Source organism: Pseudopipra pipra, chromosome 3, assembly GCF_036250125.1.
Source record: "Pseudopipra pipra isolate bDixPip1 chromosome 3, bDixPip1.hap1, whole genome shotgun sequence".
NCBI lineage: Eukaryota > Metazoa > Chordata > Aves > Passeriformes > Pipridae > Pseudopipra > Pseudopipra pipra.
In genome coordinates, this window is record NC_087551.1 from 91,453,453 (window position 1) to 91,473,007 (window position 19,555).

General features: G+C 38.1%; 1 protein-coding gene across 33 annotated transcripts in view; it reads left to right on the forward strand.

The window, feature by feature from the left end:
* Positions 1–19,555, forward strand: part of DST (dystonin) — a 311,288-nt gene that overhangs the window by 204,882 nt on the left and 86,851 nt on the right. For all 33 annotated transcript variants that reach the window (XM_064650251.1, XM_064650255.1, XM_064650253.1 and 30 more), the window contains 11 exons: positions 4,105–4,650; positions 7,044–7,220; positions 9,847–9,970; positions 11,819–12,027; positions 12,293–12,610; positions 12,787–12,953; positions 13,494–13,650; positions 13,902–14,028; positions 16,209–16,271; positions 17,044–17,279; positions 18,932–19,061. In XM_064650251.1, the coding sequence (XP_064506321.1) occupies positions 4,105–4,650; positions 7,044–7,220; positions 9,847–9,970; positions 11,819–12,027; positions 12,293–12,610; positions 12,787–12,953; positions 13,494–13,650; positions 13,902–14,028; positions 16,209–16,271; positions 17,044–17,279; positions 18,932–19,061 (2,254 nt within the window). The remainder of the gene's footprint in view (positions 1–4,104; positions 4,651–7,043; positions 7,221–9,846; positions 9,971–11,818; positions 12,028–12,292; positions 12,611–12,786; positions 12,954–13,493; positions 13,651–13,901; positions 14,029–16,208; positions 16,272–17,043; positions 17,280–18,931; positions 19,062–19,555) is intronic.

Consider the following 19,555-nt stretch of genomic DNA (forward strand, 5'->3'; position numbering starts at 1 on the left):
GGTTTTTTTTCAGAAGATATTTGAGTCCCCATTGTACCCTACTTATCGTTACAAAGTCTTTAAAATAATTACCCAATCCGGAGTTCGTAGTCAGCTCACTCAGCAGTTCCCGCCTGCTGAGGACAAGTTTCCGTGCACGTCTTCCGTCTTCTTTCAGTTCTGACTACGCACACACCACCGAAACACAAGGAGTGCTGCTTCCCTTGGTCCAGCCAGCCGATGGCTGACGAATCTTCTAAATGTTAGAAGGTTCTCAGCCCCACGTTGGGCGCCATTAGTGGCGGTCTGAAAAATAAAAGCTAGACACGATCCCAGTATGGGGAAACTGGAATAGTTTATTGAACACGAGAACACTATTTTAAAGGCATCTGGGGCTGTATGTTAATGAAGGGGATAACCTATGTTAATTGGGGAGTTACACAAATTTTTACTGCAATTTCCAAATAGTTAATTTTTCTTCTAGTAGGATTACATGGGGGACAGAGGGATTACAGGGGTTTAGACATGGTTTGATACAATCATCTCAAAAGTCCTTTCTGATTTCTGCTGGAGCCAAGCTTGATCCATGAGGTAGAACTTTAACAGGTCTTGTGAGAAGGGTCCAGCTCCTTCAGATCACGAGGTTTTTGTCAGCCCTTGTTTTCCTTTGCTGAAAGCTGGGTTTGGGCTCCCACAAGGAAGATTGTGATACATAGTGGTAGGAATTTCAGTAGTTAGAATGTATTGCACATTTATTAGCTTTTTTGCTGTTACTATAGTTGTTTCCTGCAGCTAAATGTAAAGAATCTTTGTGGTAAGGCTATTATTATTTTGTATTTTGAGAAATTAATGCAGGTAAATAAAATGCAAAAAGTAGCAATGTGAACTCATAGCCAAATTATGCATCCCCTGGAATCACCTGTAAACACTGATTGCCAGTGGCTGCAAATGGTAGTTTACTGAAATTACTATCTTCATTCCTCATAACTTTAACACATGGGCAAAGCAGTATTTGAAGGCTTCAGAAGGGTGAGTTACATAAAATCACAATGCGCGATTTTAAAAATAGATTTTCCAGGTAAGGAAGCATTTAAAATAATAAGAGCTCAGTTTTTTGGTGTTTGTTGACTTACAGTTGAGAAACCCAGAACATTTCATCATGGCTGGGCTTCGCGAACGAAGATTTGGGAAGGGCTCTATCCATGTTTGTTACAGGTGCGCTGGTGGCTAAAAAGGCCAATACGAGACAGGCATGTCCGGTTGCAAAAGGCATAACAGAAAGACTCCTTAGGTGGTATATTCTGCAATACACGGTTCTTTCTGCGTTGTCTTTTCTCCTCAAGAGTGATCCTGTGTGCGTTCTCAAAATCATCAGCAGCATTATAGATGGAGTGTCTTTAGACCTCCTGACTGGAGGCCAGAGTAGACCAGTTATGATGATCAATATGGTTGAGGCCGAGATGTTGTTTCAGGGAGTCCTTGTATCTTCTCTTCAGGGCTCCTCTCATGCGGCAGCCGGTGGCAAGTTCACCATAAAGCAAGATCTTAGGGAGGCAGTGGTCCTTCATCCTTGAGACGTGTCCTGCCCAGCGCAGCTGTGTTCTCAGCAACATGGCCTCAATACTTGTGACTGCTGCTTGTTCTAGAACAGATGTATTGGTCACATAATCTGACCAGTGGATGTTAAGGATTGTATGGAGACAGTGTTGATGGAAGCATTCTACGATCGCAGGTGGTGGCAGTAGATGACCCATGATTTGGAACCATATAAGAGAGTAGACAGCACAATGGCTCTGTAAACACTGATCTTGGTACTTTTCTTCAAGTGTTTATTTCGCCAAACTCTTTTATGAAACTTTCTGAAAGCACTATATGCCTTTGCTAACCTGTTGTCTATCTCTCTGTCCATCTTACTGTCCGAGGAGCTGAGGCTACCTAGGTAATTAAACTGCTGGACTGATTTGAGCTCTGATTCGCCAATGGTGATATGGGGATGATGGAAGACTTCCTGAGGTGCAGGTTGATAGAGAACTTCTGTCTTCTTTAAGCTGACTTCCAGCCCAAAGAGCTCAGCAGTGTCTGCAAAGCAGGATGTTAAACGCTGCAGAGCTGCTTCTGTGTGGGCCACAAGGGCGGCGTCATCAGCATAAAGCAGCTCCCGGACAAGATGATTTAAGGTCTTAGTGTGGGCCTTCAGTTGCCTTAGGTTGAAAAGGCTTCCATCAGTACAGTATCGAATGTAGGTACTGTCCTGATCCTCGAGGTCTGCCGTGGCCCTTTGGAACATCATGTTGAAAAAGACTGTGCATAGGGTTGGTGCGAGAACGCAGCCTTGTTTCACACCATTAGTTATTAGAAAGGGCTCAGAAAGTGCATCACCATATCTGACTTGGCCGTGCTGATCCTCATGGAGTGAGATGATCATTTTAAGGAACTTGGGGGGACATCCTAAACGTTCCAAAATCTGCCATAGACCTTTTCTGCTCACAGTATCAAAAGCTTTGGTGAGGTCGACAAAGGTTACATAGAGACCTTTGTTCTGTTCCCTACACTTCTCTTGCAGTTGTCTGAGAACAAACACCATGTCTGTGGTTCTCCTGTTGGCCCTGAAACCACACTGGCTTTCAGGTAGAATTCCTTCTGCTATATCGGGTATTAGTCTGTTCAAGAGTATTCTTGCCAGGGTTTTGCCAGCAATGGAGAGCAGAGTAATACTACGGTAATTTGAACAGTCTGATTTAATTCCTTTCTTCTTATACAAGGTGATGATGACTGCATCTCAAAGGTCTGATGGTAGTTCACCGAGTTCCCAACAGCGTAGTACGAACTCGTGAAATTTAGCATGGAGTGCAAGACCCCCATGTTTCCAGACTTCAGGTGGAATTCCATCAACCCCAGCTGCCTTGTCAATTTTCACCTGCTGTATGGCCTTGAGGGTTTCTCCTAAAGTGGGGGCAGTATCCAATTCATACTTCACCGGTTGTTGCGTGATACCCGGAACATTTAGGTGTGGGTTGATGGACATTTTAATGAAAATTATTATGCTTATAGCTGATACTATTTTGGATTTCCTTTCATATTAAAGAAAAACCCCAACCAAAACCCCCCAAAGCAACCTAAGAAAATAAGATACTTTGGGTTTGTGTACATGATGTTTTTACTTCCACTTTTTTGATAGTTCTTTTTTGCACCTAGTGCCTACTGAAAAATTGCCCACTGTACTCATGAAAAAAACAACAGTCTATTTTCATCACTATTTCCATTCATGAGAATGGAAGACCTTCAAAAATGAAGAACTTTTTTAAAGAATATATTTGAATCATGGTTTTTATTTGTCATACTGTTCTAGTTCCTGTGGCTTAACTTTTTTTATCAGATTGAAAAATTTACATGCATAGACTCTGTCTTGATTTTGCATGTCAAAAGGACTTGCTTTGTGACTAACTACATTGATAAGAATCACTCCTCTTGATTTTGAAAAACAAAATTTCAAACCCCAGGTAATAATGTTTGTTCACTCAGTGTAAGGAGAAAGTATCTGTATTATGTTTGATGCTTTCACTCATTTTAGTCTGCTTGTCTGTAATGGTAGCTACAATATAAGTAACAGGAAATGGACAGTTTTGATTAACCTACCTTTGAATGCTGTATTTGTTAAATCCCATTTTGAGACAGAGAAACAGGAAAATTTATATTACACTGAGCACACTACCATAAATGCCAAGTAATAAGCAAATAATTTATATTAAGGAAAAAGGTTAAAGAGATTGATAAAGTCTAGTTTTGCTCCACAGTGCTGTCTTTTAGAACTATAGGGTAAAACGTTTGTGTTATATATACATCCAGGTATTGCTGAGTTGCAGTGATTATTTGAAGACATCCATTTAGTCATGGCTTGTGTGTCTGGCAAAGATTACCATTGAATGTTGTGTAAAATTTTGAAACTGCATGGAATTATGATGACCAGGAGTGACTTAAATTACTGAAAAAACCGTGGGCTTTTAATAAATAATATGAAAATTAGAAAAGCCTTTTATCATTTTGATAGACTTTGTTTTGCATATCCTTTTCTAAGGAACCATCTGAGAAGGTGCTGGTCATAGTTTATTCTTCTTTTTCTTGTAGGCTCAACATGAGAAAATTATTTCACAGCAGCAAGCTATCATAGTAGCAACTCAGTCTGCTCAAGCACTGCTGGAGAAACAAGGGCACTACCTTTCCCCCGAAGAAAAAGACAAGATGCAAAGGAACATGAAAGAGCTGAAGGCTCAGTATGAGACTGCTTTAGCCGAATCAGAACGGAAAATGAAATTGACTCATTCTCTAAGAGAAGAACTGGAGAAATTTGATGCAGACTATAGTGAATTTGAAACCTGGCTGCAGCAGGCAGAACAAGAACTTGACAATTTGGAGGCAGGGGCTTCTGACTTCAGTGGTATTATGGTCAAACTGAAAAGGCAGAAGAGTTTTTCAGAAGATGTTATATCTCACAAAGGTGATTTGCGGTATATTACAATTTCTGGACAAAGAGTTTTAGATGCTGCAAGGTCATGTAGCAAAAGAGATGGTGTGAAGGTTGACAAAGATGGTATCGATACTTCAGCAACATACACTGACGTGCAAAATAAACTGGATAGTGCCTCAGATCGCTTCAAATCCCTCTATACTAAAGTAAGTTTCATTTATACTGAATAGGAAAGACTACTGTAATTGATTTAGCAGTTTGTATAGACAGGAGTTAGCTGATGAAACAAACACTGTGGGAAGTTGTAAATTCTTTTTTTCTCAAAGTTAAATAACAGAACAAGATGCTTTTCTAGAAGATCTGCTTTAGTCAAGTTCTGGACTATTTAATGTCTGAATGGATGAAATTTTCTACTTCATGTTATAAGGGACAAATGGAACCAGATTTCTTCATTGTTCTTTCCAGCCTTTAACAAACTCTGAATTTGTGGCAGTACAGGATGTCTGAGTAACATTTTGGGGTGGAAAGAAACTGTAATACTTTTAGATGGATAACATTTCTTTATGTTACTTGCAATATTTCCTACAACCACTTATTTACTTGGCTTCCTATTAATAAAATGAGTGCAGAAAGAGAGGAACTATACCAAGAGTAATATGCAAAATTTCAAATTGGTTTGTATCCTGAAGTAGTTCATCCCAATGTGACCTTTGTTGTCTACACTAGGCATGCAGGAACATAGTCATTTGAAGATAGAAATTCTTTTCTGCTGCTCTGCCAAGTAAACATTTTATCCTTAACAATCTGAGATTAGTCTCTAACTAATGAGTAATTAGCAATGCAAAATCCTCCATGCACCTTAAAGAGGGAAGATAATCTATCTCTCTGTGCCAGGTTCATGTAGAGAATCTGTCTGGTAGAATTAGACAAACATCACCAACTGGTCTCACATGCAAAATTTCAAAAAAACAACACGTTGTTCAATATTGAAAATATTCCAAAATTTTTAACTTTTGGGATAATTATTAATTGAACCATTTAAGAGAGAGTTGCTGTCAGTATCCTTTGACCATGCCATTTCATAATTTTATAAGATCATAGGTTCAAATTCCTTAGTAGAACTTCAGTGTCCACTGGTACTGTGTTGGTCTGCAAGAGTGGCCATCTTTGTCTGGAAATTTTTATCTCTTTAAGGTTTTTTTTGTCAGAAGTATAAATTATGTAAAGAGATGGATTTGATTGCTTGATTACAAAAACAGTGTAAAACTTGTTTTCTCGGTATGTGAAGGTAGCTCTTCATTTACAAAAGCTCGTTTTCATTTTCCCATTCAACTTGTATGAAAAGGGAAGCTAAAGCTTGTTAGATTTTCTGCAGTTGGTTTATTGGATTAGTCTTGAGTATGAATGTAAAGATTTCATTGCAAAATTTTCAGAGAGCTTTTTTTTATGCACATAAAAACACTACACCAGCAGCTTGATTTTTGGTCTTGTATTTGTCAACTTACAAATTCTGTCCTTTCCATATATAGATTTAGTAGAGTTATAGTAGACATACTTTAAATATTTGACAGTAATTATCCAGAGCCAAGTAGACTTTTCAAGTCTTGAAGGGCAGAATTCTAAAAAGTGAGATCTTCCACAATTAGTGAGATCTTCTAAGTGGTAAATGAATTTATAGTAACCTTTTTGCCTTTTGTAAAAGCTTCTTGCTTTTAATAAATACTTATATTGCTTTTCCTTATATATATATGCATTTGCACATATGTGAGACATGTTTTTATAGGCGTATGTGTTGAAGAAATCTTAAAGTCAGTTCTTGGTTAACTGGTTATGTAAATGAATGTGTTCTATGTCTGCCCACCAGATGGAGACCAAGTACCATATGTAAACATTAAAGTAAAGTGCCTGGAAGGTTCAGAGTATAAATATTTAATGTAACAGTTTGTAAATATTATGACTTGATACAATCATATTTTGCTTGTGAAACCATCTCCAGAAAGTCTGAAAGAGTTCCACTGACATTTTTACATGATAATTCACTGTAGACATTTTGGGGCATGCTGATGTATAGGACTAATAGGATCTTGTTCAGATGAGATTTTTAAGTGACCAAAACAAAGCATATGTACAGTACCAAGCCATATCACTTTGGATTCACTATGCAGGTAAAGTATTTATGAAAGCAATACTCCACTGTCTGTATTTTAATGAATGTACATATCTCTCCTGATTTTTTTTTTTAATTTGTGGTTTCCACTGGCTACATTATTGATGTCAGAGTGCTGATAAAGAATCTTCACACTGGTGAATCAAAAAGTATTCCTGAAACTCTTCTTATTCTAGTGCTATGGGTTAGATTGCAGTTTCCCACCTGTATCGGTAAATTGATCCTAAATCACCTTTCAGGAGCACAAACTGGGAAGACCTGCATAGCCTGTCCAGCTGTCATGTCTTAGTTCAGAAATCAGGTAGACAGTGGGATGATGGCAGGAAAAAATCATGCAGTATTTCAGGAAGGAAGGAATGTATGACTTTGGTATGAAATGCAGCACACAGTTTAATGCCTGGGTATTTGCTTGTTTATTTTCTACTCTTTTAGTGTAGCATCCTTGGAAATAACCTTAAAGACCTGGTGGATAAATACCAGCATTATGAAGATGCCTCCTCTGGACTTTTGTCAGGTCTCCAGGCCTCTGAAATAGCTGTGAACAAACAACTATCAGAGCCAATTGCAGTGGATCCCAAAAATCTCCAAAGACAACTTGAAGAAACCAAGGTGAAAAGCTTTAAAAAGCAAAAATACTTTTCTCCTAAAAGGAACTACTTTTTGTCTGAAAAACAGGATGATCTAATATAATCCAAGTGGCTGCAGGCCAAATTCTTGCCCTTCATGTGGGCATGCAACTTTTCTGGTTCTGAAATTTGGCAGTCCAGGGTGATACCTGAGAAGCACTGAAAAGAAAAAGGGGTACCAAGACTGTATTAGCAGTGGTGAAAGCAAGATGTGTTTTATATCACTTAGCAAAATCTGGAAAGTTTTTGAATAAGATAGGATTTAGTGATTACAGTTGGCTATTGGAGTAGGGCTTGGGATAGAGTTCCTTATAGAGAAGTCCATTTGGTTGTTGTCTGTGACTCTTGATTTTTTTCTGTTCACATTTGTGTGTTACTTCATTATGAAAGGGATCATACCAGATAAGCAGTGTGATGTGAGTAGTCTATTTGCCTGCTTCAGTGGCATCCAGTGTTATATACCCTGCAGAGAGTGAATATAACATAATTTGCACTGCACAGAAAACCAGTATTTTTTATTTTTTCCCACTGAGCATGTAACTCATGACTTTATGTAAATCCTAGTAGAGGCAAAAAAAAGTTAGTGATAGAGCTTCTGAATGTAAAACTGCAGTTAGCTGCATGAAGCGTAGGTTTAGAGAAAGCTTTAGGAACTCAAGTATAAGGTCATTTATATGAAGTTTCATACATTCTGGCATCATTGAACTGACTCATATTTTCATAAACACATTCCATCACCTATAATATAAACAAACTGAAGATTATTTTTCAGTGAGCAAGGCTATTGGACCGGCATTTCCTCACTGTTTTATCTGTGTTCTGTGGAGTATCAGTGCAGGCTGGATATGTTTACTATTGACAAATCATAGTCAATGGCTTTTGGAAAGCCCATGCTTTAACCATTTCCCTTACATCAGCCTGAGCAGTAGTTACCTTTACCTATGGTATCTTTCAAATCCACATTTGCAATTGCCCAACACTTTGGTGCATGACATCAAAAGGAGACAAATAACAGCTATGTTTAAGACAACAAAACTAAAAGTGTAATTTTTGGACTTGTAACAATGAAACAATTTAGGCACATTTGTGCTTCCAAGTGCTAGAAGAGAAGAATAACACCAATCACAATTTGAAGGTTCATTTAAACTTTTTGTTCCTTATGCCAAAGTGAATTCTATTCTCTATAATGCAAATTTTCATGGAAGTAATACAAAAGGAGTGAGTACTGGGGTTCTTTTTATGAAATGTCTAAATGGATTACTTTCCACACAAAAGAGCACTCAATGAATATGAGTTGGGAAGAAGGGAGAGGGTACAACTTGTCAAAAGATTCAAAGGAAGAGAAAAAACAGGAGGCTGAAGAAAGAAAGCCAATTAATGAAAGCAAAACAAAGAGTATTTTGAAGAAGTCAGGTGTTGCAAGTTAAAGCTGTCCCTTGTAGCCAACACATGCAGCTGATAACCCAGCTAGACACAGACCTTGGCAGCATGATGAGGTCTAATCCTTTTATGGGGATTAACTGTTCTTCAGAATATTCTTCAGAGCCTCTGGCATCAGCTTGCTTGCCTTCTGCCAGCATACAAAGTTTTATGGTACCTCTTTTTTTTTTTCTCTTTCTTTCTTTTTCTTTTATATTTTTTTCCACACAAGTACTAGTGTAAGGGAAGTTCCTCTTCAGGTCTCTCTGAGATTCATTGTGTCAGTTTGGTCAACAAGATGTACTGTGATCTGGTTGTGCTCTGGAGGCCATTGTTGAATGCACTGACATGTCCATCTTTGTCCTGGCAGGGCACATAGCATTTACCTTTTGCTTCATATATTCATTGAGTTAGTGTGATTCAAAAAATAAATGAGAAGTACCTTCATTTTGGACTTGTATAACGTGCAAGTGAATAAAAACAAATGTACATCATACAGAGATGCACCTGGCACAGAGGCCTAAAATAATTTAAAGATTATTTACACTAAAGTACTTCGATGTAGTGGAGAGACAAAGCCACTTTTAGAAGTTGATTCATCCTTACTGTCTTTGACTCTGGAGTGAATCATGGCTGTGCTAGTATCTAAACATGTGTTCCTTGGTTAGATGGACAAACGCAGGAAAAATTCAGTGACACTGACTCCAGGAAGTTCCTGTCTGTGAAGGCAATCATGTTGTTTCAAGCTGTTCCTATTTACACTATGATGTCAGCCTAATCCTGTCAATACCACTTGTGGTGAATGTGTAACTGCTGCTGCTGACTGTATGTTTTTCCCCTGAATTGTTGTCGGATGCTGAGTTGAAAAATATGTTTATTATATGGAGTCTGTACAAGTGGTCTTTAGAAACAATGAATCAAAAGACACATTTTGAAGTTACATGCAAGAAATCAGTTGAGTCGGACAAACATTCTAAAACAGAAGACAAAAAAGATGGTGAATGAACTAAACAAGGGCCAGAAGGTCAACAGCATTCAGAGCCACTCATCAGGATTTTTCTTAGGGAGAGGTCAGAAACGGAATTAGTTTATTCCCAGCACTAAGTTTAGGTTGTATGATGTATCATACCTTGCAAATGTAACTATCAACTGTACTGAAAAGCATAACTGATAATAGTGAAATTTTACAGGTTCTTCAGGGACAAGTATCTAACCACCAAATTGCTGTAGAAAAACTGAAAAAAGCTGCTGAAGTGTTACTGGATACAAGGGGAGAGTTGACACCAGACAAAGATGAGATTCAGAAAACTCTGGGTAAAATATTTGCTTTTCTTAATACCTCTTTTTATCACTTGTGTCTGCGTGGAGGTTGTGGAAGAGACAAAATACAGAGCTTCCACATTCTTGTGTCACTGTTCAAGTCCATGTTTTGTTGAGTCATAAGCCATTACAACACAGCAACTTCATTGTTGGTCTCTCTCCTACATTGATCCATATGCTTTTCACTTAAAAGCTGTCATTTCATTTTTGCACTTTTTTTTTCCCCGAAATAGGGATTGCCAAGCAAAGGTAGTGATTTGCTGAGGATCATAAATTCTTCAGTGGGAAGGAGCATGTTCAGGTTCAAGAAACATTACTTTAACTACCTATTTCCAAGCAGTTACTTGAAGTTTACTGAGCTGAGGAATTATTTCCTTCTGACTTAAAGAGACTAACTGTGATGAGATTGACCTTGGCTGGCTGCTCTTTCACTTCCCTTGCCCAAGCGGATGGGGGTAGAAAATAAGATGGAAAAGCCCGTGAGTTGAGATAAAGACACTTGCCAATTCTGTCATGGGCAAAACAGACTTGACCTGGTGAAAATTAACTTTCATTTATTGCCAAATAAAGCAGGTTTCGAAAGTGAGAAACAAAGACAAATTACAGCAATGCTATCCTCCACCTCACTCTTTTTTCCAGGCTCACTGTCACTCCTTCCTTCCCAACTACTCATATCCTTCCTGCCAAACATTGCAGTGTGGGTGGAAAATGGGTGACTGTGGTCAGTCCGCAGCAGCTACTCTCTTCTCTGCTTCTCCTCCTCATGTGTTTCCCCTTCTCCAGTGCAGGACCTCGCCACAGGCTGAAATCTTTTGGGATAATAGGATGCAGTTTCTTCAGGAAATAACCACCTCCTCTAGCATGAGGTGGTCTACATGCTGCACTGTGGTTATCTGCTCCAGCATGCTCCTCCACAGTTTTCAGGGGAATCTCCGCTCCAGCAGCTGGAACACCTCTTATCCCTCTTTCTTGTCTGACCTTGATGTCTGCAGGGCTGGTTTTCACACTTTCTTTTCCCTCATTTCTCAGTCCCATGCAGTGTTTTCCCCTTTCTTAAATACATTTTTGAGAGGCTGAAGAGATCAGCTGTGCCTTCTGGCGGGTCAGCTGTAGTTGGCTGAAATCATCTGTGTCTTTCATGGGGCAGCCCTTGGCCTCTTCTCATACAGGACAAAAAACTTGTGACTAACAAAACCTTACCACCACCAAAACATTAACACCTACACTCAATACTTTTCCCCTATCAGTTGTGAGAAGTAGCACAGCATGACATTCACCACTGTCTAAAGTTTGAAGACCCTGTGTATCGCACAACTATCTCTTACTGGAATCCCAAAAGTAACTTGCAGAACAACAAAAAAACCCAACTGAAGGCTTGTCTCTTTGGAGCTGGTGATGAAACTCCATAGGAGATATATGGAGCTTGTAACTTTCAGAAAGTTATCTCAAAAGTGTTGAATGTCTAAGGAAGAAACATCTGGAAGAACTTCTCAGCTCTCACAATAACACAAGAGACATAATTGTAGAAGACCTGTCTTAATAACCTGCTATTTTAGTTCTTGGTAACAGTCTACAGCTGTCTTAAGGTAGAGCTTCATTGGAACCAGTTTCTAAAGCTGGGCACTACAGCTGTAAGCTGCTCCCTCATTTCCCTTGTCTTGTGTGTTTCTTTGCTCTGTTTGAGGATTTTGATCTTTGATTCTGCATTATTAGTGACTGAAGCTGATATTTTTTTCTTCATTCTGAGTAGCAATTTTTGACTCAACTGGTAAGAACTGGTAAAACGAGTTAAAAGCTTAGTTTGACTAGAGGAAAATATTGAAATTATTTTCTCTTTATCAGATGGTATTGTGGAGAGGTATGACAATTTATCCAAATCTGTGAATGAAAGGAATGAAAAGCTTCAAGTAACTCTGACACGATCCCTAAGTGTGCAAGATGGTTTGGATGAAATGCTGGATTGGATGGAAGGAGTTGAAAAGAGCCTTAAGGAACAAGAACAAGTGCCTTTGAATTCTGCTGCTATTCAGGATATTATTAGTAAAAGCATTGTAAGTAGCATTCTTTGAAAGAAGAAACATATGTTTCATAATGCAGATTTCAAGAAAGAAAATCTTAGTTTGTCACCTTTAATGGATTCAAAATACTTGATAAGAGGACTGTTATGTGAAGTAAAACTGCACATAAGGATTTTTGTTGCTGAAATAGATCTACACTGCTGGTCTAACTGTACTGATTTGTTGCTTTATATGGTGGACCAGGTTTACTTCTTAACATTTAGTTTTAAGGAGTGCAAAGCAGTTCTGTTTGTTTCAGATGCTGGAACAAGACATTGCGGGTCGCCAAAGCAGTATAAACACTATGAATGAAAAAGTGAAGAAGTTCACGGAAACAGCAGATCCATCCACTGCATCCACGCTGCAAGCTAAAATGAGTGAACTTGCAGGACGGTTTTCTGAAGCAAGTAACAAGCATAGAGAGAAGCTTCTGAAAATGGAGGAGTTGAAGACTAAAGTGGAGTTATTTGAAGGTCTGTCAGAAAAACTTCAGTCATTTCTAGATGAGAAGAACCAGGCCCTCAGTGAGACAGAGGCACCAAGAAAAGATGTTAGTGAAGTGTCTCAGTACATGCAGGTACTGTAGCATTCAATTTGTATATATTGTGTATTTTTAGTCTAACTCCTCTAATGATTGAACAATAAATAAGGCATGCTTTTTTCCCAGCTTTGGTTGGTTAGCTAAAATCAAGAGTTTAATTTTCAACTAGTGATTGTTAAGTCTAGTATGAAGAATGTAATCCTATTTTGCAGGAAGCTAGTGTAGAATTGGCACAACACAAGAAGGATCTGGAAGTTTTGAAGCAGCTTCTTGAAGAACTTTCATTCCATGCTCTTCCTGGAGATAAAGCATTGGTATCAGAAAAAGTAAATGCTTTATCTAAGAAATTCAAAGAGGTAGAGGAGACTATAAAGGAAAAGTAAGTTGAATAATCAAAGTGTTTCCGCTTTGGCTAATAACATAGTGTGAATGTTGTGATGACTGCTATCCTTTTGTGTGCAATCTCAAGAGACTGCAGTTAACCAAAGTAAGTGAGGGATTTTTATTTAAAGAGAAAGATTCTATTTGAAAATGCCTCTGTAGTTAGTCTGTCTGTCTCAAGAGCACTAATATGGACTGTAAAGACAAGTAACTTTTCAAATTTGTGGCATTTGCAGGAGTCCTGGCAGTTTTAAGAAAACCCTTCTCCCCTTCTCTGATAGAACAGAAATTGCTGCTTGTGCATCTTGCTTTAGAGTACCATTTGGCATCAAGCTGCAAAGGAAAACTGGAGAAATTATAGAAGATTCCATATGTTACCTTTACAGCAAGACTAGATTTTGTACATTCTGCTTATATCCCTAACATTAGCTTTTGTGACACTTTGAATTTAGGAATAGTAATATTGGATTGATAATATCAGTTGGTTTAATTATCAGATGGAATACTACCATTCCTTTAATTGTTTTTAATTGTCTAGAGAAGAGGATGTATCATCTTGTCAGAAACAAATGGATACTTTTGAGCTCCTTGTAGAATCATTAAAGAAATGGATAAAAGAGACCACAGAACGAATTCCAGCAGCACAACCCTCTCTGAATACAGAAGAGTTAAAGAAACCTTTGGAAGATACATTGGTAAGCTATTGTAGAGGAAAAGTGAAATCTGGCTGAAAGAACTAAAGGATCTATTACAAACATTAAAGATTTAAGGTGTAAGCAGTCATAGTGACTGGGATTAGGGAACTTGCAGTCTGCATTTACATTCACCTTTCCTTTGCATGTTTGCAGGGGATTCCCAAGTAGCAGAGTTGTTCCTTTCTTTACAATAAATCTTTTAAGTCTGAAATCAGTTTTGTAATGATCAAATTACTATCTGTCTTAACCAGAATTTAAAAGATGAATGGACATTAAAAGCACCTGAACTGCAGAAAATGAATAGCAGAGGAACTTTGCTGTGTAACCTAATTACTGCTGTGACTTCTCCTGCAAAACTGAGAGCAGTTGCCAAGTCAGGTATGCATTTGTATAATCAGGTAAGCCTTATATTTCAGGAATTTTTAAAACCTTTAAGACAAAAATTAAAATATTTCACCTTTGGATTAGCATTCTGAATATTATGGCTCGTGAGAAGTCATTTAGCTATGTCTCTTCTGACTATTGTATGCTGTGATTCTCATTCAAACTGTCTAATTGCTGTAGTAATTCAACACACATTCTAATTGTTTTACTCTGCCAAAATTGTGTAAAAGTGCTCTGATGTTAATGATTAACAGGTCCTAAAGCTGTTACTTTGGTATGTAGTTCTCAGATAATGAACAAAATAATAGTATCACAGTTGCCTTCACCTCACCCCAGAAAGCTTCTGATACTGAGAAGTTGACTTACTCTGATCAGTGTTCAGTGGTTCACTGTCTTCAAGTCTGCAAGCAGGAGAAATACAAACCTTGCTTTTGCAAACACTGATGTACCTGCACAGAGATACCTCTTTAATGGGCAGAAGGCTATTCTGTGATACCAGGCAAACACAGAAGGGTTTGCAGAGTCATGGAATTTTTGTTAGAAGAGTAATGAGGACTTGATTTACCTAAAAAGTGAGCCTAGGCAAACCTACTCGTCCCAATATAATAGTGTAATTAATGCTAGTCAGTGTTTTAGTTGAAACAACAGCACAGAAGGGTAGTGACTTCATATCCTAGCATGATTTTCCTGGGCCAAAATGTTTTTTTTTTCAGTCTGGATCTTCAGCTGAATTCTTTTTTACTGGTAATCAGAATTTAAAGGCAGCAAATCTATTTTCACGATTTTCTGTACTCCAGTGTGAAATGTTAATTTGTTCTACAGAAACAAGTTATTCTTCTAAGTATCATTCCAGCTACAGTTCAAGGATGTGGTACCTTGGGTGTTTTAATGACCATAAGCACATTTTCAGTCAATTCTTGAACTGACTAGGTCTGGAAATAAATTCAAGTGTATTGGCCTTCATTGGTCATCTGCAAAGCACTGGGAGGATGGGGACTGCCAAAGTGGGAAAAAGTAGAACACTTCCTTTCTCACATCTCTTTTTAGTAGCCGCCTGTGGTTTCATTTTTATTTGAACTTTTAATAAAAATCTTTCAAGGAACATTTCGGAACCTTATTTGGGCTCCTTCCTCTGCCTCTTTCTCTACTTCTATACATCCAGATAGAAAAACAGTTAAATAACTATCATGTAAGAACAGCTGTAATCCTTCAGGCTAGAGCATTTGCCCTCCTAGACAAGAGCTTTACTGTGTTTCACTTTAGCACAGTTAAAAATACTAAAGTCGAGCTAATAGAGCATGAAGATTTACAAGACTCTGGCAGGGGCCTGTGACTTCTCTTATCTGGTTTGTTTTCTCTTGCCATCCTCCAGCTGCCACTAATGTGGTCCTCACTGTCCAGCTGGTACTGTAGGGTGGATGCATAGCCTTTTCCAAGGAAACCATTAATCTTTCTCTGTTAATTGCTCAGCTGGGAATACATATGTGCAGGAGAGCGGGAAGTGATTCTCCTTGCAGTTCTCTGCGCATGATCACGTGCCCCAGCTCTGTGGTCTGACAATGTTTTAGAAAGCTCATGTAGCTCTGGTTCCAGAGGCTCTGGAATTATTTTAATTAGTAGGGGTGCCTGGATGAGTGGCTGCCTCCAAGTGACAGTAAGGACTTCAAGTCTAACAGTAAGGACCCCACTGTGCAATCCTTGTCATGGAGCACGTGCTGAAGTCTTGCTTATGACAATATAGGGAGGGATTAATCCAATTGGTATCAAGAGCTTTTTGTACAGAGGTACAGTGGTAAACCATACAGTCATTTAAGTTGGAAAAGACCCTTAAAATCATCAAGTCCAGCCATTAACCCAGCACTGCCAAGTCCAGCACTAAACCATGCCCCTAGTGCCATGTCTACATGTCCTTTAAATACTTCCAGGGATGATGTCTCAACCACTTCCCTGGTGGGTAAAGGTGCCCTAAGCACATATGAACATACGCACGTGCAATGCATATGCTGTGGATATGCGGTACCACTTATGGTACTAGCTGGCTGGAGCTTTATTCTTTATTCTTAATGTTGTAGTAATAGCTATGTATCTTGCTGTTTTGAAGAGGAAATGCCGTGCTGGGGGGTGGTCTTCCTGGGTGGGAGTAAGCATGAGACTTCATCTCTCTTGATCCACAGGTGGCACAATATTAAATGGTGAAGCAGGAGCTCCAGGAACTCAGGATTTCCTGAAAAATAAAGGTCAGTAAAAATTTCAGCATGTGATAAAGAAATGTGCTTGCCAATTGCTAATAAATATGGAAGTATTTTTTTAATGTTGTACATAAATCTGCTTGTTCACATCACCATCTCATAAGAAAATTATATTGACTAGGGAATGATACTCAAATTAATTATAACAATACCTATCATTATTTTCTTTGAAGACAGACTAAATCTGGCTGTGTTTCGTGACTCAAGATATACTTTTATAAATGTATACAGGGATAGCTATTTTGATATAACACATGGCTTTTGAGAAAAGCCTAATACGTGTCTATGGGGTTTGAAATTTTAACACCCACTAGCACTCACAACGCACATATACACAAGTATATGTATACAAAGACACCCATTTCATATACGTTTGTGTCACTGTGACAAAGGAACTTACATAAGACCTTTATATACCGGAACTGTAGCCTAGCATGTTCAACTTTTTGTCAGGGAATTGGTGCTTAAAATACTAAAAAAACAATGGGTAGAAAGATTGAAAGGTGTTTATGTAACTGTATGTATTGAAAAACTGATTTCTGTGAAATGAGAAGTCCTTGCAAATAGGAGCTTACATTAGCTCATTCAGATGTAGTGTTTCCACATTTAGAGTGAATTGGAAATCACTCTAACACGTTCAGCAACTTCTTATTTGGGGGACTATTAGCTATTGTAACTAGTACTGTTTAGAAGTCCAGGTGATACTGTTTGAAGGGCTTGTAACTTCTAACATAGTTTTTGTGCATTTTTCCTTTTACAGAACTGACAACTGTTCAACAAGCTATGTCTGATGTAAATCACAGTTATGAAGATTTGGGAGTTTTATTGAATGAAAAGATTTCAGAACTAGAAAGTATGCTTTCAAAAATGCAAAATATTCAGGAAGAATCAACCTCAATGATGCATTGGTTGCAAAAAATGGAGAAAACTGCATCAGACTGGGAAGCTGCTCCAACTGATAGTGAAGCGGTTAAAGCCCAAGTTGAGCAACATAAGGTACTTTGTGCCTTCAAAAACATACTCTTTTGTATTGGTTATTGGGCAGATGCTATGACATAACTGATATCTCAGCCTAGCTTAATGTTGCTGAGAGCATTTAGATGATCCTAGTAACCATGTCAGTCAGGCTTAGAGCAAATCTGGCAAACTGTGTCAGTGGAGAAAGGAGCACTGTGTCAGAGAGAACCAGTTTTGCAGGTCAGAAAATAGTAATTTTGGTGGACAGTTAAAATAGGTGAGGCTCTATTGATTATGCAATTAACTTTTTTGATCTCCTTAGAGGTTTAAAGGTATATACTAGATTACTTGTAATATCTGAAGGGCTGTATCTGTCCAAAAGCTGTTTCTGCAGCTGCTGATTCACTGACACTCCACAGACCTCCTGGTCTCTGCAGCTGCAGCAGCTTATGTCTCTTCCAAGGCAGTGTTTCTCTTCAGCAGCCTTGTCATGCTTGTTAAGTTATATAGCTGCACAACAGTCTCCTCCCCACTTTTTAGCTGATTTGAGAAAACCACTGAATCAGCAGTAGGCTTCTGTCCTGTTTCAGCATTGGAGACATATGCTTCTCTAGCAATGAAGGACAGTGTTTACACATGTAAAGGTTCATCTATAAAGGGAAATGTAATGCATAGGGGAAATTCATTCCTTGCTTGTGATTGTATTTAAACAAGGAACAGAATTTGATTTAACTGAGTTTCTTTTATATTTGGCGGGTCATCCTTAAAAATTAACCTGAACATCTACCAACTTTCCTCAGAGCCGGATAACATTCAATCTTAAAATTCAGACTAAGTGTGGAATAAAACTAGCTCTTTATTTTTAACAGAGACTATGCAAAGCTAACATGAGCTTCTTACCCCTGGTGTAGTAATGGAAGAATATTCACAAATAGCTGGAAAACTGAATGAGGCAAGAGTCATCTAATGCAGTTGGACCTTTTACTAGAAGTTCTAAATGATGTACAGTTTGTTCAGTGTTTATTTTAGTGGGTTTTGGATAATTAAAAAGCAACTCTCCAGGGCAAGCTTTGTTACTTAAGAACATTCGTATAAGAGCCCTTTGCCGGTTGTATAAGAACTGTTCACTTCTGTCTGCAAGAACATCATGAATTAGGATTTGCTGAGGCATGTCAGTCTCCTGTTAGGCCTCACTTTAAGCTACGGTTCTCTTTAAACTGTGGTTTTAGGAGATCTACAAGAAACAGTCTGTCTGTGATAGCAGGATTTCTACTGAGGTAATGAGGCCACACCACACTCCTCTCTGTTGGTGCTATTGGGGTTATTTCTGCTGTGAACTGTGCTTTGCAGTAGTCAGTTTGCCTTTTGTACATTAACAGGTTCCAAATATATGTGAATATGATGGGACCTAGTGGAACTTATTTATCTGAATTCTTCTAGTTCTGTCACTTGTTCAAATTAAGCAATAATTATTAATGTAGTTTAAGTCTTTCAGGTTCTCTCTTCCAAAAAAATTTGACCAGCAACATATACCATTATAAGGTGTTTTGAGATTCATAACAGAAAAGTAGTATATAAGTGCTAGATATTTACTGTTTATCTTCATGCTTAGCATCTCAATATTAAGGACTTCAAACTTTATCATTCCTCTTTAGTCTCTTATTTATTTATTTTATCATTTAAATTTGCAGCTTTTTGAAACTGAATTAAAGCAAAGTGCTAATAAAGTGCAGGAACTAAAGGACAAAGTAACAGAGCTGCTGGAGAAGAACTCTGACTCTCCCGAGGCACCTAAGTGGAGACAAACATTGGATAAAATAGGTACTTCAGTAAAGCTGTATCATAGCTCAGTGATTTGGAAGTTGTTTTTTTATGAACTTTTTAATGTATTACCAATCACTAGTATTTTTAGTATCTTTCTCCCTCCTACTCCTTAAATTCTCTGGAAATAACTCCCTTAACAGGAGTATAGATCTGGAGTAATGACAGTGATGTCCACAGGCTTTGCATTTGTATCAGTGCAGTTGAGAGAGGCTATAGCTTGACTCCTTGCTTTAGAGGGCTTTACCTTTTATCTGCAGTTAAAACTTGACTGACCAGTTGCTGCTCAAGATACGTTTTATTCTTCTTACACAATACAACAGATTAAGTTGATTCTAATTTCATGTAAAGAACAGTTAGAGTTGTTGGTAATGCTCTTTTACATGTTTTTTTTTCCCCATGAACTAGTGGCTTTTGTCATTTGGTAGGTTTGGTAACCTTTTGCTGTTTTCTAAAACTGATTCTATACATTTTGCCAAAAAAAAAGGAGGAAA